The following is a 17,738-nucleotide window of genomic DNA, read 5'->3' on the forward strand; positions in this document are numbered from 1 at the left end:
GATCCAGGGACTCCAGGATCATGACCTGAGCCGAAGGCAGTCGCTTAACCAACTGAGCCACCCAGGTGCCCACTTACTATCTTTTATGAATTTAAGAATTCTATCTTATACTGCTGTAGTTTTTTTTTTTATATGATTTGACACACTCCCCTATTTTATCACTATAGACAGAATAGCAGCATCACCAGATAATCTTATCTCTATAATTTAGCACATAATTTATTCTTGCCCATATCTGTTTAAAATAACACTTATAAAATCAAGAGGGCCAATTTTTTTTTTTTTTTTTTTTTTTGGTCAACATCAACTTCAGAGAAGCCAATTATTTGTCAGATTTGGGTGGTAGAATAAATAATAAAAAATATTGACTTTGAAAGTCTAATTTATAAGCTTTTTTCTAATCTCTTTGTCATTTAGGATTGAAGCACTTGTATGTTTAATTATATATAAAGCCTATTGTAAGGTACCCATTTAGAAAAAAAATGAGATAGTAAAAATGTCCAAAGTATACATTCAAATCTTCTGTCCTCTGCAAATTTTCTTCCCAGCTCTCTAATACGTTTATAGAATAGGTTACTGAGCCATTCAGGTAAAAATACACAAACATGCATGTATATACACAAACATGCATGTATCAAAAGAATTATTCAATGTTTTATCAACCTCAAATAGAGAGGAAAGTAACCTTCCTCTTCCCTTATTTCTCATCATGTCTGAAATGATTTGGAGAAGTCATAAGTAGTAGGTATAGAGAACCCATGTAATTGCTTCTTTCTCTTTTATGGTTTCTCACTGTCCTTTCAGAATATAGGTGCTCCATCACAGACCAAGAATAGCTCTCATTCCTGTGGGATATGACCGGGAGGTAAATGCACAAGCCAATGTCCTCCTTTCCAGTTCCACAGAAGACAGAATATGAGTGAGCACATGTGATTGCTCAGATAGATGCCCACAAGACCCAGATCCAGCAAGTGAGCTTCCCAGGATTGTCTGTAGTTCACTTGTCCCTATTTCTCCTGTTCTGCTTTACCAATCACTCTGTTTTCCTCTATATTAGTGTTCTCCAACTAACCAGATGAGTCTAAATAAAATTTAAACATTAAAGATTGCCTGATAGCATATGCCATTTATTTTTAATATCTTTCTTTTCATTTCTCCTTTCTAGGAAAGGCCATTCAAAAAACTCCTGTGTAGGATTTTTCTTCCTATTTTGTATGTTCCTGCCACTACTTTATTCTATGTATTAGAAAATGCCTACATTTCATTTAAATGTGTGTGTGTATGTATTTTTTGTAATTACCTTGTCCAAAGTAAGCTCCTTTATGCACAGCTTGAACACCTTGGTATCCCAGACTCCTACAGATGACCTGTCCACCTCGCAGTTCCCAGTGGTCATCACAAACTGTGCCCCACTGACCATTGTGGAAAATCTCCACTCTGCCCTCATGAGGAGCTCTACCACCAATCAGTCGTACTGTCTTAAGTGAAGCTGTAACAAAAACAACCAGTGGTTAATTATAAATATTGTTTTATAATGCTTAAAAAATTACATTTTTTCCCAGTAAGTTCCACTATTGAAATAAATATTAAACTTTCTAGCACCACCTGTTGGTCAAGAGTTTAATTACAAGTATTGCATTAGTCAAAACTGAAGAGTAAAATGTGTCAACATTTGTGAGTTACATATACAATTTATATAAGTTACAGATAGGAGAACACTTCAAAGATTATGTTCCAATGACTTTAAAATTCAACAGCTAGAGGTTTTTTAATGTCCTGTAGACTTTTCATACTATTTCAAAAAATTTATATAATGAATTGATTTATTATCTTGCCACACTAACACATAAACTGGAACACATAATCCAGTGATTTTTTGATATAGGAGGTTGAGGAGAAGATATTTTATAATATTATAAACACAAAAATAGATGACCAAAGACCCTGTCTTTTACCAAGAGAATCAAGATAACTGTAGTGACAATATTTATTATTTTGGATATTTTGAGAAATCACTAAAGCAATAAACTTTGTGAAGAAATATACCAAGTTTGTAATTACAAAAATAATTTTGTTCTTCAATGTTTAGTCAAACTGCTATATATGATAAACTTTTATAAAATTTTGATCATGTGCAGGTTTAAATATGAAATGACTCCTATTTAAAAATATATATACATTATGGACCTAGAGAGAGAAAAACAAAAGTGTGTAATTAATGTTAAAAAGCAAGTCACTTGGAGAATCAAAATTTCTTTAAAGAACCTGTATTATTCTAGTAAGTTTTTTTTAAAAATCATTTGGCTGAAGAACAGAATGAAAGGCAGAGACAGAAAATATTTTTTAAACATTTGGCTAGTACTAAATAAACAGTATTCGCTAATAATCATAAAAGCCAATGAACAAGTGCAGTTCTATTTAAATATATCTTTTCAAATATAAGTTTGAGAAACACTGTAGTATAAAAAAGCAAGATATAACTTTCAACAAAAATATCCCTCTAATGTGAAAATGGAGGATTAGGAAATGAGTTTACAAAGCTCAATTAATTCAAGAGATATCCAGTAGCTTTTTTTTTCTAATTGGAATAAATTTTGTTGAAACCATAATCTAGTAACAAGTAAAGAATATCAGCCATTTCCTATGATAAAACTGACGGAACCACTCAGAAACATAAAAATCAAACATGTTAATATGTGGTATTACAGTTATAATTATTTTCTTGATTCTTCCAAAATAGAATTCAGTGCTAAATACTGAATTAATGTAACCATGCCCAAGTGCATAAGCCATTCCTCACATAATAAACCTGAGTTTATTATAAAACATTCTTAAAGGGAAAATAATTTGTTATTACAGTGTTCAAACTTTCAGTTACCAAGTAAAATACCCATGTGACCCAATCATTCACTATAATTGCCTAAGAAAATGGGAAACGATCATCCAGGAGTGGATTGTTTGAAGTTTTAAAATATTAGAGTCATGTAGTATTAAGTAGTGCCACCCCCAGATGTTTGTTTTTACAGAAGTCAAATATAGCCAAGCATAATATGTTTATCATGACGTTATGACAAAACACACATCATATTCAAACATTTGATTACATAAGCTTGATGGTCTTTATGGCCCAAATAAGCGTATGAAAGTGTTCTCACTGTGCATTCTTTATCTCTTACCCCTCCCAAAACGTCATTAAGAAGCTTTGTGTCTGGGGTTCCTGGGTGGCTCAGTCATTAAGCGTCTGCCTTTGGCTCAGGTCATGATCTCAGGGTTCTGGGATCAAGCCCTGCATCGGGCTCCCTGCTCGGCGGGAAGCCTGCTTCTCCCTCTCCCACTCCCCCTGCTTGTGTTCCCTCTCTCACCGTCTTTCTCTGTCAAATGAATAAAAAAAATATTTAAAAAACAAAGAAGCCTTGTGTCTCCTGGGGCAGTAGTTCTCAAACTTCAGTATCTGTCTCAGTCTGTTCACACTCTGTAACAGAATACCACAGGTGAGTGGCTTAAAGAATAGACATTTATTTCTCACAGTTCTAGAGCCTGGAAGTCCAAGACTAAGGTGGTGGCAGATTTGGTGTCCAGCTTCTTGGCTTGTAGACAGTGTTAAGGCATTTCTGGAGTAAGAGTGGGGAGCCATTTCCTTGCTGAAGGTGAGTTTTGAGCAAAGACAGTAAGTCTAGACCATAAAAGATATTTTAGTAATCTTGGTGTATTTATGCAATACTAATTATAGTATGTGTTTAGATGTGTGTCTTTTCTAGATCTGTGACTGCAGAGAATAACTAAAGCAAAAAACCAAGAGTTGGATAATCTGGATTTTAGCTCTGCCTCTCACACGGTTTCTGTGACCTTATTAAACCATGTAACCACTCTAAGACCAAATTTTTCAACTGTTAAAAAGAGAAAATGATTATTTGCTGTTAGTTACATGTTCTTAGTTAATGCACAAAACTTCATGCCAGGCATTTTCCTGGGTTCCAGGAATTATTTGAAACAAACATGTATCCTGCCTTTAGGATTTTTGAGGTCATTGTGAAAGAAGAAATAGTGCATTCTTTATTATGTATTTATTTAAAAAGTTCATTTAAGTAATCTCTACAACTCAATATGGGACTTGAACTCACCATCCTGAGATCAAGAGCTACCTGCTTTTCTGACTGAGCCAGCCAGGTGTCCTGAAATAGCGCATCCTTTAAAATGGTGTATAAATATAAGTTCTTATTTTTACAAGTTTAAAACATTTTGAGGTTGACATTTTGTGATGAAAGCATTGGAATGAATATTATCTGTGATATTAATTACCTAATTCATTAAAAAATTTTGTTTTACTAATTCCCTCTTTAATGCTTTTCCTTCTCAAAAAGGAGTTCTCAACCAACTGGGATAAGTTTTTGCAGATAGACAAAACCTCCCCTGTAATTTCAGATGTGAGTTTATTTGAGCTTTATTTCTAAACATGATTTTTTTTTTACTATTTTTAAGAGAACCTTCTAGACCAGTAATGAGTCAACTAGGGTCCATGGGCCAATTACAGCCTGCTGTCTGTTTTGTAAATAAAGTTTTATTGGAATGCAGCCATGCCCATTAGTTTACATACTGTCTAAGGTGCTTTTAGGCTACAACAGGAAAGTGAATAGTTGTGACCGAGACCTTCTGGCATGCAAACCACATATATCTACTATCTGGCCCTATGCAGAAAAAGCTGACCGACCCCTGGTATAGTTGAACACACAATATGTAGACTAGACTGACAGAGGATTTCAGTAGGGATACTCCTGCCAGGGATCCTAGAACAAATAACATCATGACTCATCCCTGCTTCCTTCTCCAGTCTGTCTGAGAACCACTCCATCCCTGTACTTCTTGCTCTTTTCATTTCAGTTATATAACTGCTCACATTTCCCAAATAAGCCTTGTTCTCCCATATTTCTGGGGCTTTGATCCCTGTCTGGAATGCTCCCCTACACCCTCCCCTACCCCCTACACACCTTCCAGTTCTTTACCTTCAATCCCAGGGTTTGGCTAGGGTTCCCTCTTCAAACTTCCACAGCACTCCTGACCCACCAGTGCACTCTACACTAGTGAATTTTCTCCACTAAATTAAGATCTTTACAATTAACATTTCAGCGCCTGATAAAACGCAGGTTTTCAATTAGGAATCAGTGAAGAGTTATGGTATGAATGAATGAATGAATGAATGAATCACTGTGAGCTCTTCCTGATGTGTAAACTGCATTGCCTGAGTGGATTAAGTCAGTAAATGCTTAAAATATCAAATAGAACACACAGAATTCAGTATTTCACAAGTCTCTACAGGGAATACTGTTTCTATGTATAGAAGCAATAAGAGAAATCATAAAGGAAAGACAGGTTTAACTGAGATAAACACGAATCCCATTATGGGGAAAAAAAAACAACAAAATGATGTGACTACTGAGAGCGCCCCAAGGTGGGAGGGATGATCAGAAGCCTTATGCATTCTAAAATGGTTTTGTAGGTTCAGAGGATTTATTTCTTATTGGCAGACTAATGTTAAATAGAATCTTGGAACTAAATGTCAATTCAATTTACAATGAGAAATGTAATTGCCTCAAAAACTGAAATATTTGTATCTGCTTGACAAGGCCATTTTCTCCCCGAGGACAATCTGCACAGGAAGTCAAATCACAATCAGTGAATTACTGGCTTAATTAATTTATTAATTTACAATGAAACACAGCAGTGAGATTTTGCCTCTGGGACTGGCCAACACTGTTTGGTTAACACATTTTTCCTTATATATGTTAACACATTCAATTTGACATATCTCTGCTCTGCTTCATTGTAGTTTAACTTTCTACAAGCAATCTCACTCTTTTTTTTTTTTTTAAGATTTTATTTATTTATTTGACAGAGAGAGACACAGTGAGAGAGGGAACACAAGCAGGGGGAGTGGGAGAGGGAGAAGCAGGCTTCCCGTGGAGCAGGGAGCCCGATGCGGGGCTCGATCCCAGGACCCTGGGATCATGACCTGAGCCAAAGGCAGACGCTTAACGACTGAGCCACCCAGGCGCCCCTCACTCTTTTTTTTTTTTTTAAACAATCTCACTCTTCTTATTTCCCAGTTCTGAAGGGAAGAGTAGAGTAGTGATAATTTCTATGTATTCTTAAAAGTCTGTATATAAAATAAAAATATATGAAATATTTATTATAGTAATAGCTTATTCATATTTCTATGACTGTAAGATACCAAAAGAAAAATATGTAATAGAGTAGATAATTTACAAAAAGTTTTGTAATTTAAATCTGAAGAAATAATTCCAAATATAAGAAAAGTTAACAAGTTTAGAGGTTATTTTTGCTTTGTTTATTGTAGGCTGTTTTTTAAGATTTTATTTATTTGTTTGTTTGTTTGACAGAGAGCATGCAAGCACAAGCAGGGGGAGCAGCAGGCTGAGAGAGAGGGAGAATCAGACTCCCTGCTGAGCTGGGAGCCCAAAATGGGCCTCGATCCCAGGACCCTGGGATCACGACCTGAGCCAAAGGCAAACGCTTAACGCACTGAGCCACCCAGGCGCCCCTAAACATAACCCTTGAGGAGTTCAGTTATTTCAACTATTATCATATCGTTTACCTCATGGTCATGTTTTCTCTTTTCTTATTATTTATCAAAATTAGGATTTAGGGTTAGATTTATTACAGTGGTATTTATAATAGAGTTCCAACTGTAATAAATTAAAAAAAAATCTGATTGCAATTTGACCTGGAAGTCCTCACGATGTGGCTGAATTCCTCTAGAAAGGGAATTGATGTTTTCTTTAAGATAATTAGCTTAATGAGGTATTTAGTTACGAAAGAAAGGCACAACCTGGGTATCAGATGTTTGGAGAAGTAGAGTTAAATTTCTCTGGAAAATTACTGTAACGGATTTTGAATCTTACTCTGGAAGTCGACTACTGTCTACTTAAACTGCATTAGCCTGACAATTTTTATAATTTTATGGATTCCATAATGTAAAAGAAGATCCCTGAAATGTGAAAACAAAATACTGACAAGAAACAAATGAAAATGAAATTGCTTTCATAACTACAAAAACAGCAGAATGTCTCAAATTTATCTATGATACAATTTAGGCCTTGAGAACTGGTTGGCAGAGAGGCAGGGACACCTGAAGTAGATCTTCCTCATGCTTAAAGTTCCAGGCCCGCACAGCAAAGATTTAGACATGAGACTGCCCATGCACATGGACATCAGTTCTTGATACCTTCCGGTTACGGACTGAATTATATTCCCCCAAAATGCATCTGTGGAAGGCCTAACACCCAGTGTGACTATATTTAGAGATAGGAGCTCGAAGGAAATAGGTTAAGATTCATTGAGACCATCTGGGTGGGGCCCTAATCCAACAGGACTAGTGTCCTGAGGGCACCTTGATCTTGTACTTCAGTGTTCAGAACTCTGAGGGAATAGGTTTGTGTTGTTTATGTCCAGTACCAGTCTGTGGTACTTTGTTCTGGCAACCCCTAGCAGACTAATAATACACTTGTTTCTCTTTTTTTCCTCTTTGTGTTTTTGATTAGTTGTAAACAAAATGAGAAACAGAGTACCTCAATGGGTATAAATTTGAAAATACAGCTTTTTCTTTAATTCATAAATGAGAACCAAGCACCCATCCCTGTTATGTCATGATCTGAACACAGTGAAAAACCTTTAACAAAAAATAATCACTTTGTCACTGAAATGTCTACTTTAAAGGCTTAGAAGTTCTATTTCTTTTTTTTTAAGATTTTATTTGTGTGAGAGAGAGAGAAAATGAGCGGGGGGAAGGAGGGGTGGAGGGAGAGAGAGAAGCAGGCTTCCCAAGGAGCAAGGAGCCCCATGTGGGGCTTGGGGGACTCACAGGACTCGATCCCAGGACCCTAGGATCATGACCTGAGCCGAAGGCAGACGCTTAACCAGCTGAGCCACCCAGGCACTCTAGAAGTTCCAATTCTTATTTTAAAAAACTACAAAAGTATTTATTGAGTACCTACTAGATGTCTCAATAGTAATATTAATTATTCATTTGGCTACCTTCTGTGATTAATATAATACATGTTCTTTTGGTATAGAAATAGTGTTTCTAGGTATAGGTAATAGAGTAGGTAAGAGATTATAACAGGAGAATATAACAGGACAGTTTGGTGTGGAAGATGTTTTGGAATAGAATAGTCATTTTGTAGGAAAGGAATTACGCCATAAACCATGTGGAGTTCTGGTAAAAATATTGTGTACAGAAACTGAATATTGGTTGGTTCAGGTAAAACAATTTACCTTCCAGCATTTCTAGGAAATGAGAAATCAGAATTACACAAAACTTAATTAGCACGAAGGGTGTTTTTCATTTTGCCAAAGAATTCACATTAGGATTCCTTTAACCAGTTCGCTTAATGAGCGAAAGGTTGCTGGGATTCAGGTGTTTCACTTGGCAGTGAGTGGGTCAAGCAGATGTGAGTAATTCAGGGGAAGCTGGGAATGAAAGTAACTGGAGAGCCCCAGGAAAGGGCAAGTCTGTAGGTTAAGGGCAAGTCTGTAGGTTAAGCCACAATGGGAAATATTTCTTGGACATTTTATGTGCAAGTAACTGTGTGGTTCTGGGGAATTTGGTGTTGAGATTCCCACTGCAGGACAATGTGAACCCCTACTTGGACAGGCTTTCATTGACACAAAATAAACGATCTTGTGTTGGTCTAAGACTAAACTGACTGCAGAATGGGAAGCCGGGACCCAGTTCTCTGAGGAGCAGCGGGAAAGCCATTTCACCCTTTGAGGTTGTGGTTGATGAGAAGTGGTGTGTTGGGTCTATTTCACCTGCATTCCGGCCCAAAACTGGATGAATTTCAAATTTTGCTGGTGCAAAAGCCGGAGCTGGAGCTGTACTGATTTTTTTTTTTTCCTTCTAACTGGCTCTGGGAGGAGTTGGGCTGTGTGAGTCAGCTGGCATAGGGACTCATCGGGGCAAGTGCTAACTGCTGGATCCATTCATCATTTAAAGCTCTATTTCAGGGGCGCCTGGGTGGCTCAGTCGTTAAGCGTCTGCCTTCGGCTCAGGTCATGATCCCAGGGTCCTGGGATCCAGCCCCGCGTCGGGCTCCCTGCTCGGCAGGAAGCCTGCTTCTCCCTCTCCCACTCCTCCTGCTTGTGTTCCCTCTCTCGCTGTCTCTGTCAAATAAATAAAAAATCTATAAAGCTCCATTTCAGTTCATAAGATGTATGAGTTATTCCCATCTATTGTGTTAGTGGAATGTTCAGTGTTTTAGCAACAATGCCTGGACTCACATAAAGCTTTACTTTAAACAGCACAGGTGTGCTCCACTTAGTCCTAACGTGGGCTGCCCAGAAACGTGTAGTGAGTTAAAAGGAGACACAGTAACAGAAGAGGAACATCAAAGCAGCCAAACCTCATTCAAAATCATTAAATACAGCCAGGGACTGAAGACAAGACAGAATATTAACGGGTAGCTCCTTCCCCTGGGGTCCGCAAGTAAATAACTCCTATTACGGATAACGCAAGTTTTACAGGTATTCCAGGGAGACTGTGTTTCTGGATAATAGATTCGGGGCAGAGACTGGGCACAAGAGCTGAAGTAGTAGGTGAAGGTGGAAACATAAATACAGATTAATTGAAAACATTTTTTTTTTTTTTTAATTTGAAATAACGGAAGTCATACTGTAAGGATTTTTGTCTCCTGAGCGTCTTCAAATTATAGGCCCATTCTAGAAAAGCAAATTGCTTATTACAGATCTCTTTCTCAGGGCACGTGGGTGGCTCAATTGGTTGGCATCTGTCTTTGGCTCAGGTCATGATCCCAGCATCCTGGGATCGAGTCCCCCATCGGGCTCCCCGCTTGGTGGGGGGTCCGCTTCTCCCTCTCCCTCTGTCTCTCCCCCTGCTTGTGTTCCCTCTCTCATTCTCTCAAATAAATAATTTTTAAAAATCTCTTTCTCTCTTTTCCTTCTTTCTCAAATACCTCCATGCTATGTATTTGTGACATTTACATATAAAAATACATAAAACTAGTGTGGGGTTGTTGAATGGAGTCATAGTTACAAACAGGGCCTTTGGGAATTCGTACATTTCGCTTTGAATTTCTGCTCTTCCATTTATCAGCAGTGAGCTTCAGTTTCCAACCTATAAAATGGGAATAATCATAGTCCCTACCTCCAAGGCTCTTCTGAGGTTTAAATGAGAGAATGTGTCAAAAATAGGGCTAGGGCGCCTGGGTGGCTCAGTCGGTTAAGCGACTGCCTTCGGCTCAGGTCATGATCCTGGAGTCCCGGGATCGAGTCCCGCATCGGGCTCCCTGCTCGGCAGGGAGTCTGCTTCTCCCTCTGACCCTCCTCCCTCTCATGCTCTCTGTCTCTCATTCTCTCTCTCGCAAATAAATAGAATCTTTAAAAAAAAAAAAAATAGGGCTAGAATGAGCCCTAGCGCATAGCCAGTATTCTCTAAATGTTCATTGTTGTTAATTATTTAGTGTTTGGAGGAGAAGGTTTGACTTTGGTCAATTGAATGAGAAAGACCAGAAATCACTTAAGATCGTGCTGAGTCCTCAGTAGAAATCAACTGGAAGACAAATTGATATTTCATATCATTGTATGAGTTTCAAAATAAGACACTTTAAATTCACATCCTAATTATCAGCATGAACAAAGCACAGTAAGAAATACTAACCAACGACACATTGCTAATTGGTATGTTTAGGACAGAGCCTCACACAAAGTGTTTAATTGTACAGCAGGAATTATTTTTGCTTGACTGAAACACCCTTCCAAGTTGGGTGAGAAAGAGCAGGCAAATCCTTGTGACAAGCATGAGAGCTTGGGGTAGACTTCTCTTCACTGCACATTACTCAAGTTGGTATAACTTGTGCATTTGAACTGGGCATTCAGCATCTATTTTTGTCTAGAGAAGAGAAGCCCTTCTCCCCTAATCTGTGGTCTGGGCTGTCAGACAACTTGTGAACTGAGTCCCCTGGAATTTTCTTCCACGGTCTCTGGGATCAAGGTCATGCTGTGGCCAATGTCGACCAAGGCCTGCTAGCAAGAGAAGAGGCTCCCCAGGTTTTAGCTGTCCCCCAGCGCAGAGCAGCATAGGAAGTCACATCTGATTAAACCATGGACAAAGAGATCCAACTCATCTCCACGTGTTTGCATTCATGGACTAGTCAACATTGCCAGTTTTCTAATAATAAGGACCGTCTGAAGACTGGCTGATTCCTCTGCCTCCTCTTTTTTTTTTTAATTTTTTTTCTTGGAGACTCTGGTGTCACACAGGTGCAGACCCAGAGTACCACTGACAATTCTAATTCGTTTCAGCCTTTCTTGGTGCTTTCTCATCAGCACAGTCTTGGGCTCCTGCTTTGTCCTTCAGAGGCTGGATTCTTGTTTTATTAGGCTGACATTTTGTTCTGACCTCTGTTGACAGCTTCTGGCCTCTGGCATGCACTCTGTTGAGTCACTTCTTTTATTTATAACTTAAGTTCTTCAGCTCGGCTCAGACAAACCCATTGATTTGTGATCTGGTCACACTCGCATTGCTCTATCTAACGTAAAATCTTATCTTATTCTCTAGCATCGCTCTTTTTGTCCGTGACATTTATTTGGCTTCTCGCATTTTCATTTTGCTTTTCCTCCTACCCTGATTACAGAATTTACATTTCTGCACGATACCAGCAAGGAAAAGCGGTTCCAGTTCAGAGAGACCACTGTGAAGTGTACCTTATGTGTTTAAAGCACTTTATGGTTTTACAGAGCATCCTTCCCCACACAATACCTTATGTGATCCTCACAACAACCCTGTGAGGTAGGTGTCATGATGTCCATTTTACAGGAGAGGGAATGGAAGGGCTGAGAGACACATGGACACACGACTCAGAATTTACTAGAAACCTAAGACTGTGAAGCTTGGGTCTATGTGTAAACCTTGAAGGAAACGAGAGGTGTGACAATGTGATCTTTTAATTAATAGAGAAACCTACACAAATATCACACTACCCTATATCTTCCCTGTTCCTTTTTTTTTTTGGTCGGTCTTTTCTTACCTTGTCTCCTTGTCATTTTTATCCCTTTCTTCACCTACACAAAATATCTCCAGGTCTACTGAAATATTTCTTCATCCTCAGGATCTATAATTGATATTTAAAGTGTAATATACAAGGAGCTTTTTAGAATAAAACATTTCAGTATTATTTTTTCATGATCAAAATATTCTTGCTTCAGATAGCCGGGTCATTTAAGGAAACAAGTTCTATTTTTTGGTCTAAATGTGTTGAATGAACTGTCCAAGCTCTACTTTACTTCACTATAAACTTGAAAAAAAAAAAAAAAGGTTGTAATTTGTAGAATAAGACGACAAGAAGGTAAACTAAGCTAATCAAAATCAATTTACTTTTTAATATTTTAAGGAATTTAATAATCTTGATCTCCTCCAAACACCTCTAGAACCCTATTCCTCCCCTTATAAAATTCTGCTGTATTGTAGAAATTGCCCATTTACATGTTTAGGGCTTCCAGGGACAATTAGCTCTATAAGGCGAGAGGCAATAGTCATCTTATTAGCTCCTATGTCCAGCTCCAGGAGGTATGCAATGAACATATGCTGAGTGAATGAATGAGTGAATTAACAAATGCATTTTCTTTTATGTATCCTATCACTTATTGAGAGTATTGTTTTTAAACGTCAAGAACCCACATAGAATCAGTATCCAAGAGATGTCTCCTAGAACCCAATGGGTTAAATTGGGTTCAAAAAACACGAGGTGAGTGGATGGCAGAGGGCTTCTGGCCTGGCTCTGAGAACGGGCATGAGCAGCCCACCAGTCAGTACATGGGAAGCATCCCAGCTAAGGGCGCTAGGAGGTGGTGGTGATGGTGGGGTACTGGAGTGGGGAGAGGTAGGAACGTGAGAACAGAGGCGCAAACAGCACAAAGGACCAGGAGAGAAAGCCATGTGGAAGCTGCACACCACACAGGAACCAAAGCCATTTGGAGGAGCCACAAGGGGATCTTGGAGTTGGTTGTGCTGACGACTTGTCCAGAGGTGAAGGGCCTTAATGAGATGGTAGCAGAGGGTGTCTTGCCCAACCCACCTGATCTTAAAAGGGCCCTGCCCAAATACGATCAGGGGGTTGTACCGGTCCTGACATATATATATATAAAAGAGGAAATTAGTGATTATTCTTTTTATATTTAAATCATGCCTGAAAAATATTAAAACTATATATTAAAATAACTCAATATAAATTATTATTTATCAGAACTAATTAAAGATGGGGAGAATCAGGCACTTTCATGCAGAATAAATTGGTACAACCTTTTTGGAGCTATTTACAAGAAACCATCAGATTGTAAAATGCATGTCACCTTTGAACTGTTGACTCTACTCCTAGCAAATCCTCTATTATAAGATAGCTCCACAAGGTCATGTATGAGACTGCTGAATGTAGCATTGCTTATTAAAGCCAAACCATGGCCAACAAAAATCATCAAGTGTTCATGACTAGGGAAGACTGATGTATTATGGGCACTATGGTATACCCATATTGGATAGTCATTGAGAGAAAAGAGCTAGAGCCACATGTCCCGACATGGGCAAGTGACTGACATACTAACTTCAATCAGGTAAAAGCAGAACATACTGTATAGATGTTTGTGTCTATGATTCTTTCTTTTAGAAACATTATGGAGTTATATATACTCTCTATAGGGGTGGTGCATGGAGGGAAATCTGGAGGCCATAAACACTTATACACAGAAATATCTCTATTGTTGCTTTCACAAAGAAAGTATGAGCATAAAGTTCAAAACAGCCTTGAAAATATCTATAGCTGAACACATTTCTGAACAAATCTGAAAAAAACATTCAAAACATTTGATAACCTCAGGTACCAGAAGACCGGGTGGGTGTTCAGTTTAAAAGACTGCAAAACAGAGAAGTTCTTTACTTGCCAAGCTTACCCAGAGTCAAGGTTAAGTAGCTCAGAAAGTCTCAGGAAAAGGAGAAAAAGAGATAAAAACCGCATCAACGATAAAGATAAAGGCAGAGATAAAGACAGAGATAAACAGGAAGATAGAGAAAAGAAGTTAAACAATGAGCTCAAGTGAAAATAACTGGAGTGACAAGGAGAAAGGAGACCAGGTAGGATAGAAAGTATTACAGCAGACAAAAGTAATCAGATTAAAGAAATGGACAGGAGGGCGCCTGGGTGGCTCAGATGGTTAAGCGTCTGCCTTCGGCTCAGGTCATGATCTCAGGGTCCTGGGATCGAGTCCCGCATCGGGCTCCCTGCTCCTTGGGAGCCTGCTTCTCCCTCTGCCTTTCTCTCTCGCTCTGTCTCTCATGAATTAAAAAAAAAAAAAAAAAGAAATGGACAGGAAGGAGAAAAGGTATACTAATGTTTCCATTATCTTACTATAATAGTAACAACACTAATAAGCACTGAAAGATGCTAAAGCACTGTGAGGAGACACACAATAATGTTGCTCAATTTAGGGGCGAGAGCCACCAGCAATACAACAATTGTGAAAAGCATGTACTTGAATGGCTAGCATTCAAGGTGGTGAACCTAAATTGTCTAAGGGCCGTATCCATACACACTACAGGTTAAAATAATTCTGCCATAAGGGAGAGAAATTGGTACTATATTTATTTTAATCTTTTTTTTTTTTTTTTAGATTTTATTTATTTGACAGGGAGAGAGACAGCGAGAGAGGGAACACAAGCAGGGGGAGTGGGAGAGGGAAAAGCAGGCTTCCTGCGGAGCAGGGAGCCTGATGCAGGGGTCGATCCCAGGACCCTGAGATCATGACCCGAGCCAAAGGCAGACGCTTAATGACTGAGCCACCCAGGCGCCCTGGTACTATATTTTTAAATAATAACTACAACACAAAAATGCTAGATTTTTGGTACATTAAAGAATTAGCCATAATCTGTGTAAAGCAGACACTGTTTGGGTAGAGATTAGGATCACAGTGTAGTGGCAGATATCCCCGGATAGTAGCTGTCTCCTGCTGGGAATGCAGGACAGGGGATTCTTCGGTTCCTTTTCATAATCCTTTCACTTGATCTGTGTGGATTCAGCCTAATACACAACAACCGACTTAGAGCATGGCGTATTGATGACATCCCATCTAACATTTTGTTCTGAAGGGCCAATGTATATGAGGTCAGCATCCGATCAACAGAGCTCCCTGTGTCAAATCTATTCTGCTGCAATTTTGAAAGTCTGGGATATAGAATGCAACTTTTCAAGTTTTTAGTAAAACAGAACAAAACACAAAACCCCCAGCCATCAGAGAATCGGTCGGCCAGGGTTCTCAGATTGTCCAACTTCCTAGCTGGAGTCTTTCAGTTTGCTCAGTCAGTAGGTAAGGAGGTACAATTGTTTCTGTTCATAAACTTGATTTTCCTTCAGTAGATTGAAAGTGGCTTGAAAATTGAACAATTTTCTATGTGGAATTTTTAGAAAATTGTGCTCATCAGGAAAACAAAATACAAATGGGTAATGAGACTCAGGGTTGTATAATTTAATCTATTTGTTTTACTCCAATTAGCATGCTTTATTTGTTTTTTTTTTTTTTTTAAAGATTTTATTTATTTATTCATGAGAGACAGAGAGAGAGGCAGAGGGAGAAGCAGGCTCCCAAGGAGCAGAGAGCCCGATGCGGGACTCGATCCCAGGACCCTGGGATCATGACCTGAGCCGAAGGCAGACGCTTAACCATCTGAGCCACCCAGGCGCCCAGCATGCTTTATTTGGAGAAAACTGTGGCTGACTTCCACAGAACCTCTATGGATTGATGCTGAAGTTGCCCACACTCTCCTTGAGCCCAGACCACTATGATCACAGGCTTGTTTATTATAAGGCACACATAAAAACAATGAAACATAAACTTACTTAGTATGCTTCCACTCCCTTTGTCCCCCTTCTGGCCTTTTGGTCCAGGATTTCCTTGAAAACAAACAAACAAAAAGCAACATTTTTTTTTGTAATTAGGGCAATTTAATTATTAAAAAAAAAAATAACTGTTGTAAATGGAGACAAAGATGAATTGCTTTAAATGGAGACAAAGCATCACAAGGTAACCCGGAATATCAACTTACCATATCCTACTGTATTCAAATACAATAATGTTGATGTTAATAATAATAATAATGGCTATCATTTTATTTTCACTATTGAAAAAATTTTTAAACTTATTTTATTTAAATTCAATTAGTTAACAGATAGTGTATCATTAGTTTCAGATGTAATGGCTATCATATAAAAAGTCCTATTAGAAACCTGTCCTTGTTCTGGGTAGGTCCCTTTATCCATTATCTCAAGTTATTTATAAGGGCATTAAATATCCCATTTTCCTAAAGCAGACAAAACTGAGGTACAGCACTTTTTGTGCTTATTCATCTTGTTTTTTCCTCTTCTTTGACTTTGCTTTTCTCCCTCCTCCAGGAAGTTTCGTGTCCTATCATCTCATCTGAAACCTTGATTCTATATTTTCCATTACACTTTATCTGGTTTTACATTTCTTTAGAGGGGAGAATCCCAAAGCTGGGCTGTGAATGAATTTCTGAGAATGCTAAGATCCTGATGACCTCATCCTGGGGGAAACTTAGAAGGTCTCAAGGGCATCCAAGGCTATAGGCTACTTTCTTTGGCTTTGAGAAACCTCACCTATTTACAGAAGGGTGTGGTACAAATGCTATCCTTTGATCTGAGGGTCAGGACTTCAAATAGGTACTGGAAACATTGTTAAGACCTTTGATGACTGTTCACGCACAGCTCCACTTTCGAAGGTATATCCAGAAGATCACGTCTTAGTACCAACAAAAAGATTTTAATGGTAACCATGTCATCTCCTGAGAGTGGGGCTATTCTTGTTTATTAATTCTTCTTCCAACATTCCTCAAATATTTACCTTGCAAGTAATCACCTTTCTTGGCATAAATGTAGGGCTGATCCTAGTACTCTCTTAAGTCAGAATCTTTGTTAATGTTCTTGACTTCCCCCAACAAAATCAAGACCCTCTGTCTTTTCATCCAAGAGCTCAGAGGACATAGTTTCAAATCCATGGTTTGTAATAGCATACTAACAGCAATTTTAGAAATCTCTATTTGAATTATTTTGCTCTGCTACTTACCAGGTATGTGGCTCAAAACAAGTTTTCAAATCTTTCTGAACTAAAAGCTTATTTTTCTATCAAATGAAAAAATAACACCTTCCATTGCACAGTTACCTTAAAAATTAGCAACAGTGTTTATAAAGCATCTTGCCCATGAAGAGATGAATAGAAGAGATGGTAGCTCTTACTGTTTTACATCTTCCAAAGCTTAGCTAGTATTTTCAATAACATCATTATGAGTTCAAGTGTTTTTAGTGCCCCTTCTATTAGCTAGACGCTAGGTTAGTTATTTTTACAGACCTGTCATAATTAGCCCAGCTGTTTAGCTATTTCTTTTTCTTTTTTTTAGATTTACTTATTTATTTATTTGACACACAGAGAGAGAGAGACAGAGAGAGAGGGAACAGAACAGGGGTAGTGGGAGAGGGAGAAGCAGACTCCAGGCTGAGCAAGGAGCCCGATGCGGTGCTCGATCCCAAGACCCTGGGATCATGACCTGAACCGAAGGCAGACGCTTACTGACTGAGCCACCCAGGCGCCCCTAGCTAAAAATTTTATTTATTTATTTATTTATTTATTTATTTATTTATTTATTTATTTAT

At 38.4% G+C, this 17,738-nt stretch overlaps 1 protein-coding gene across 3 annotated transcripts in view; it reads right to left on the minus strand.

The window, feature by feature from the left end:
• MSR1 (macrophage scavenger receptor 1) overlaps positions 1-17,738 on the minus strand; it is an 81,751-nt gene that overhangs the window by 15,233 nt on the left and 48,780 nt on the right. For 2 of the 3 annotated variants that reach the window (XM_035004138.1, XM_035004139.1), the window contains exons 8-9: positions 15,915-15,968; positions 1,301-1,489 (exon numbers count right to left, since the gene is read on the minus strand). In XM_035004138.1, the coding sequence (XP_034860029.1) occupies positions 1,301-1,489; positions 15,915-15,968 (243 nt within the window). Of the gene's footprint in view, positions 1-1,300; positions 1,490-10,617; positions 13,157-15,914; positions 15,969-17,738 lie in introns of those variants that run through there. The other variant, XM_035004140.1, reaches the window with a different exon arrangement.

This window comes from Mirounga leonina, unplaced genomic scaffold, assembly GCF_011800145.1.
Source record: "Mirounga leonina isolate KUSES-001 unplaced genomic scaffold, KU_Mleo_1.0 Mir_128, whole genome shotgun sequence".
NCBI classification, from domain to species: Eukaryota; Metazoa; Chordata; class Mammalia; order Carnivora; family Phocidae; genus Mirounga; species Mirounga leonina.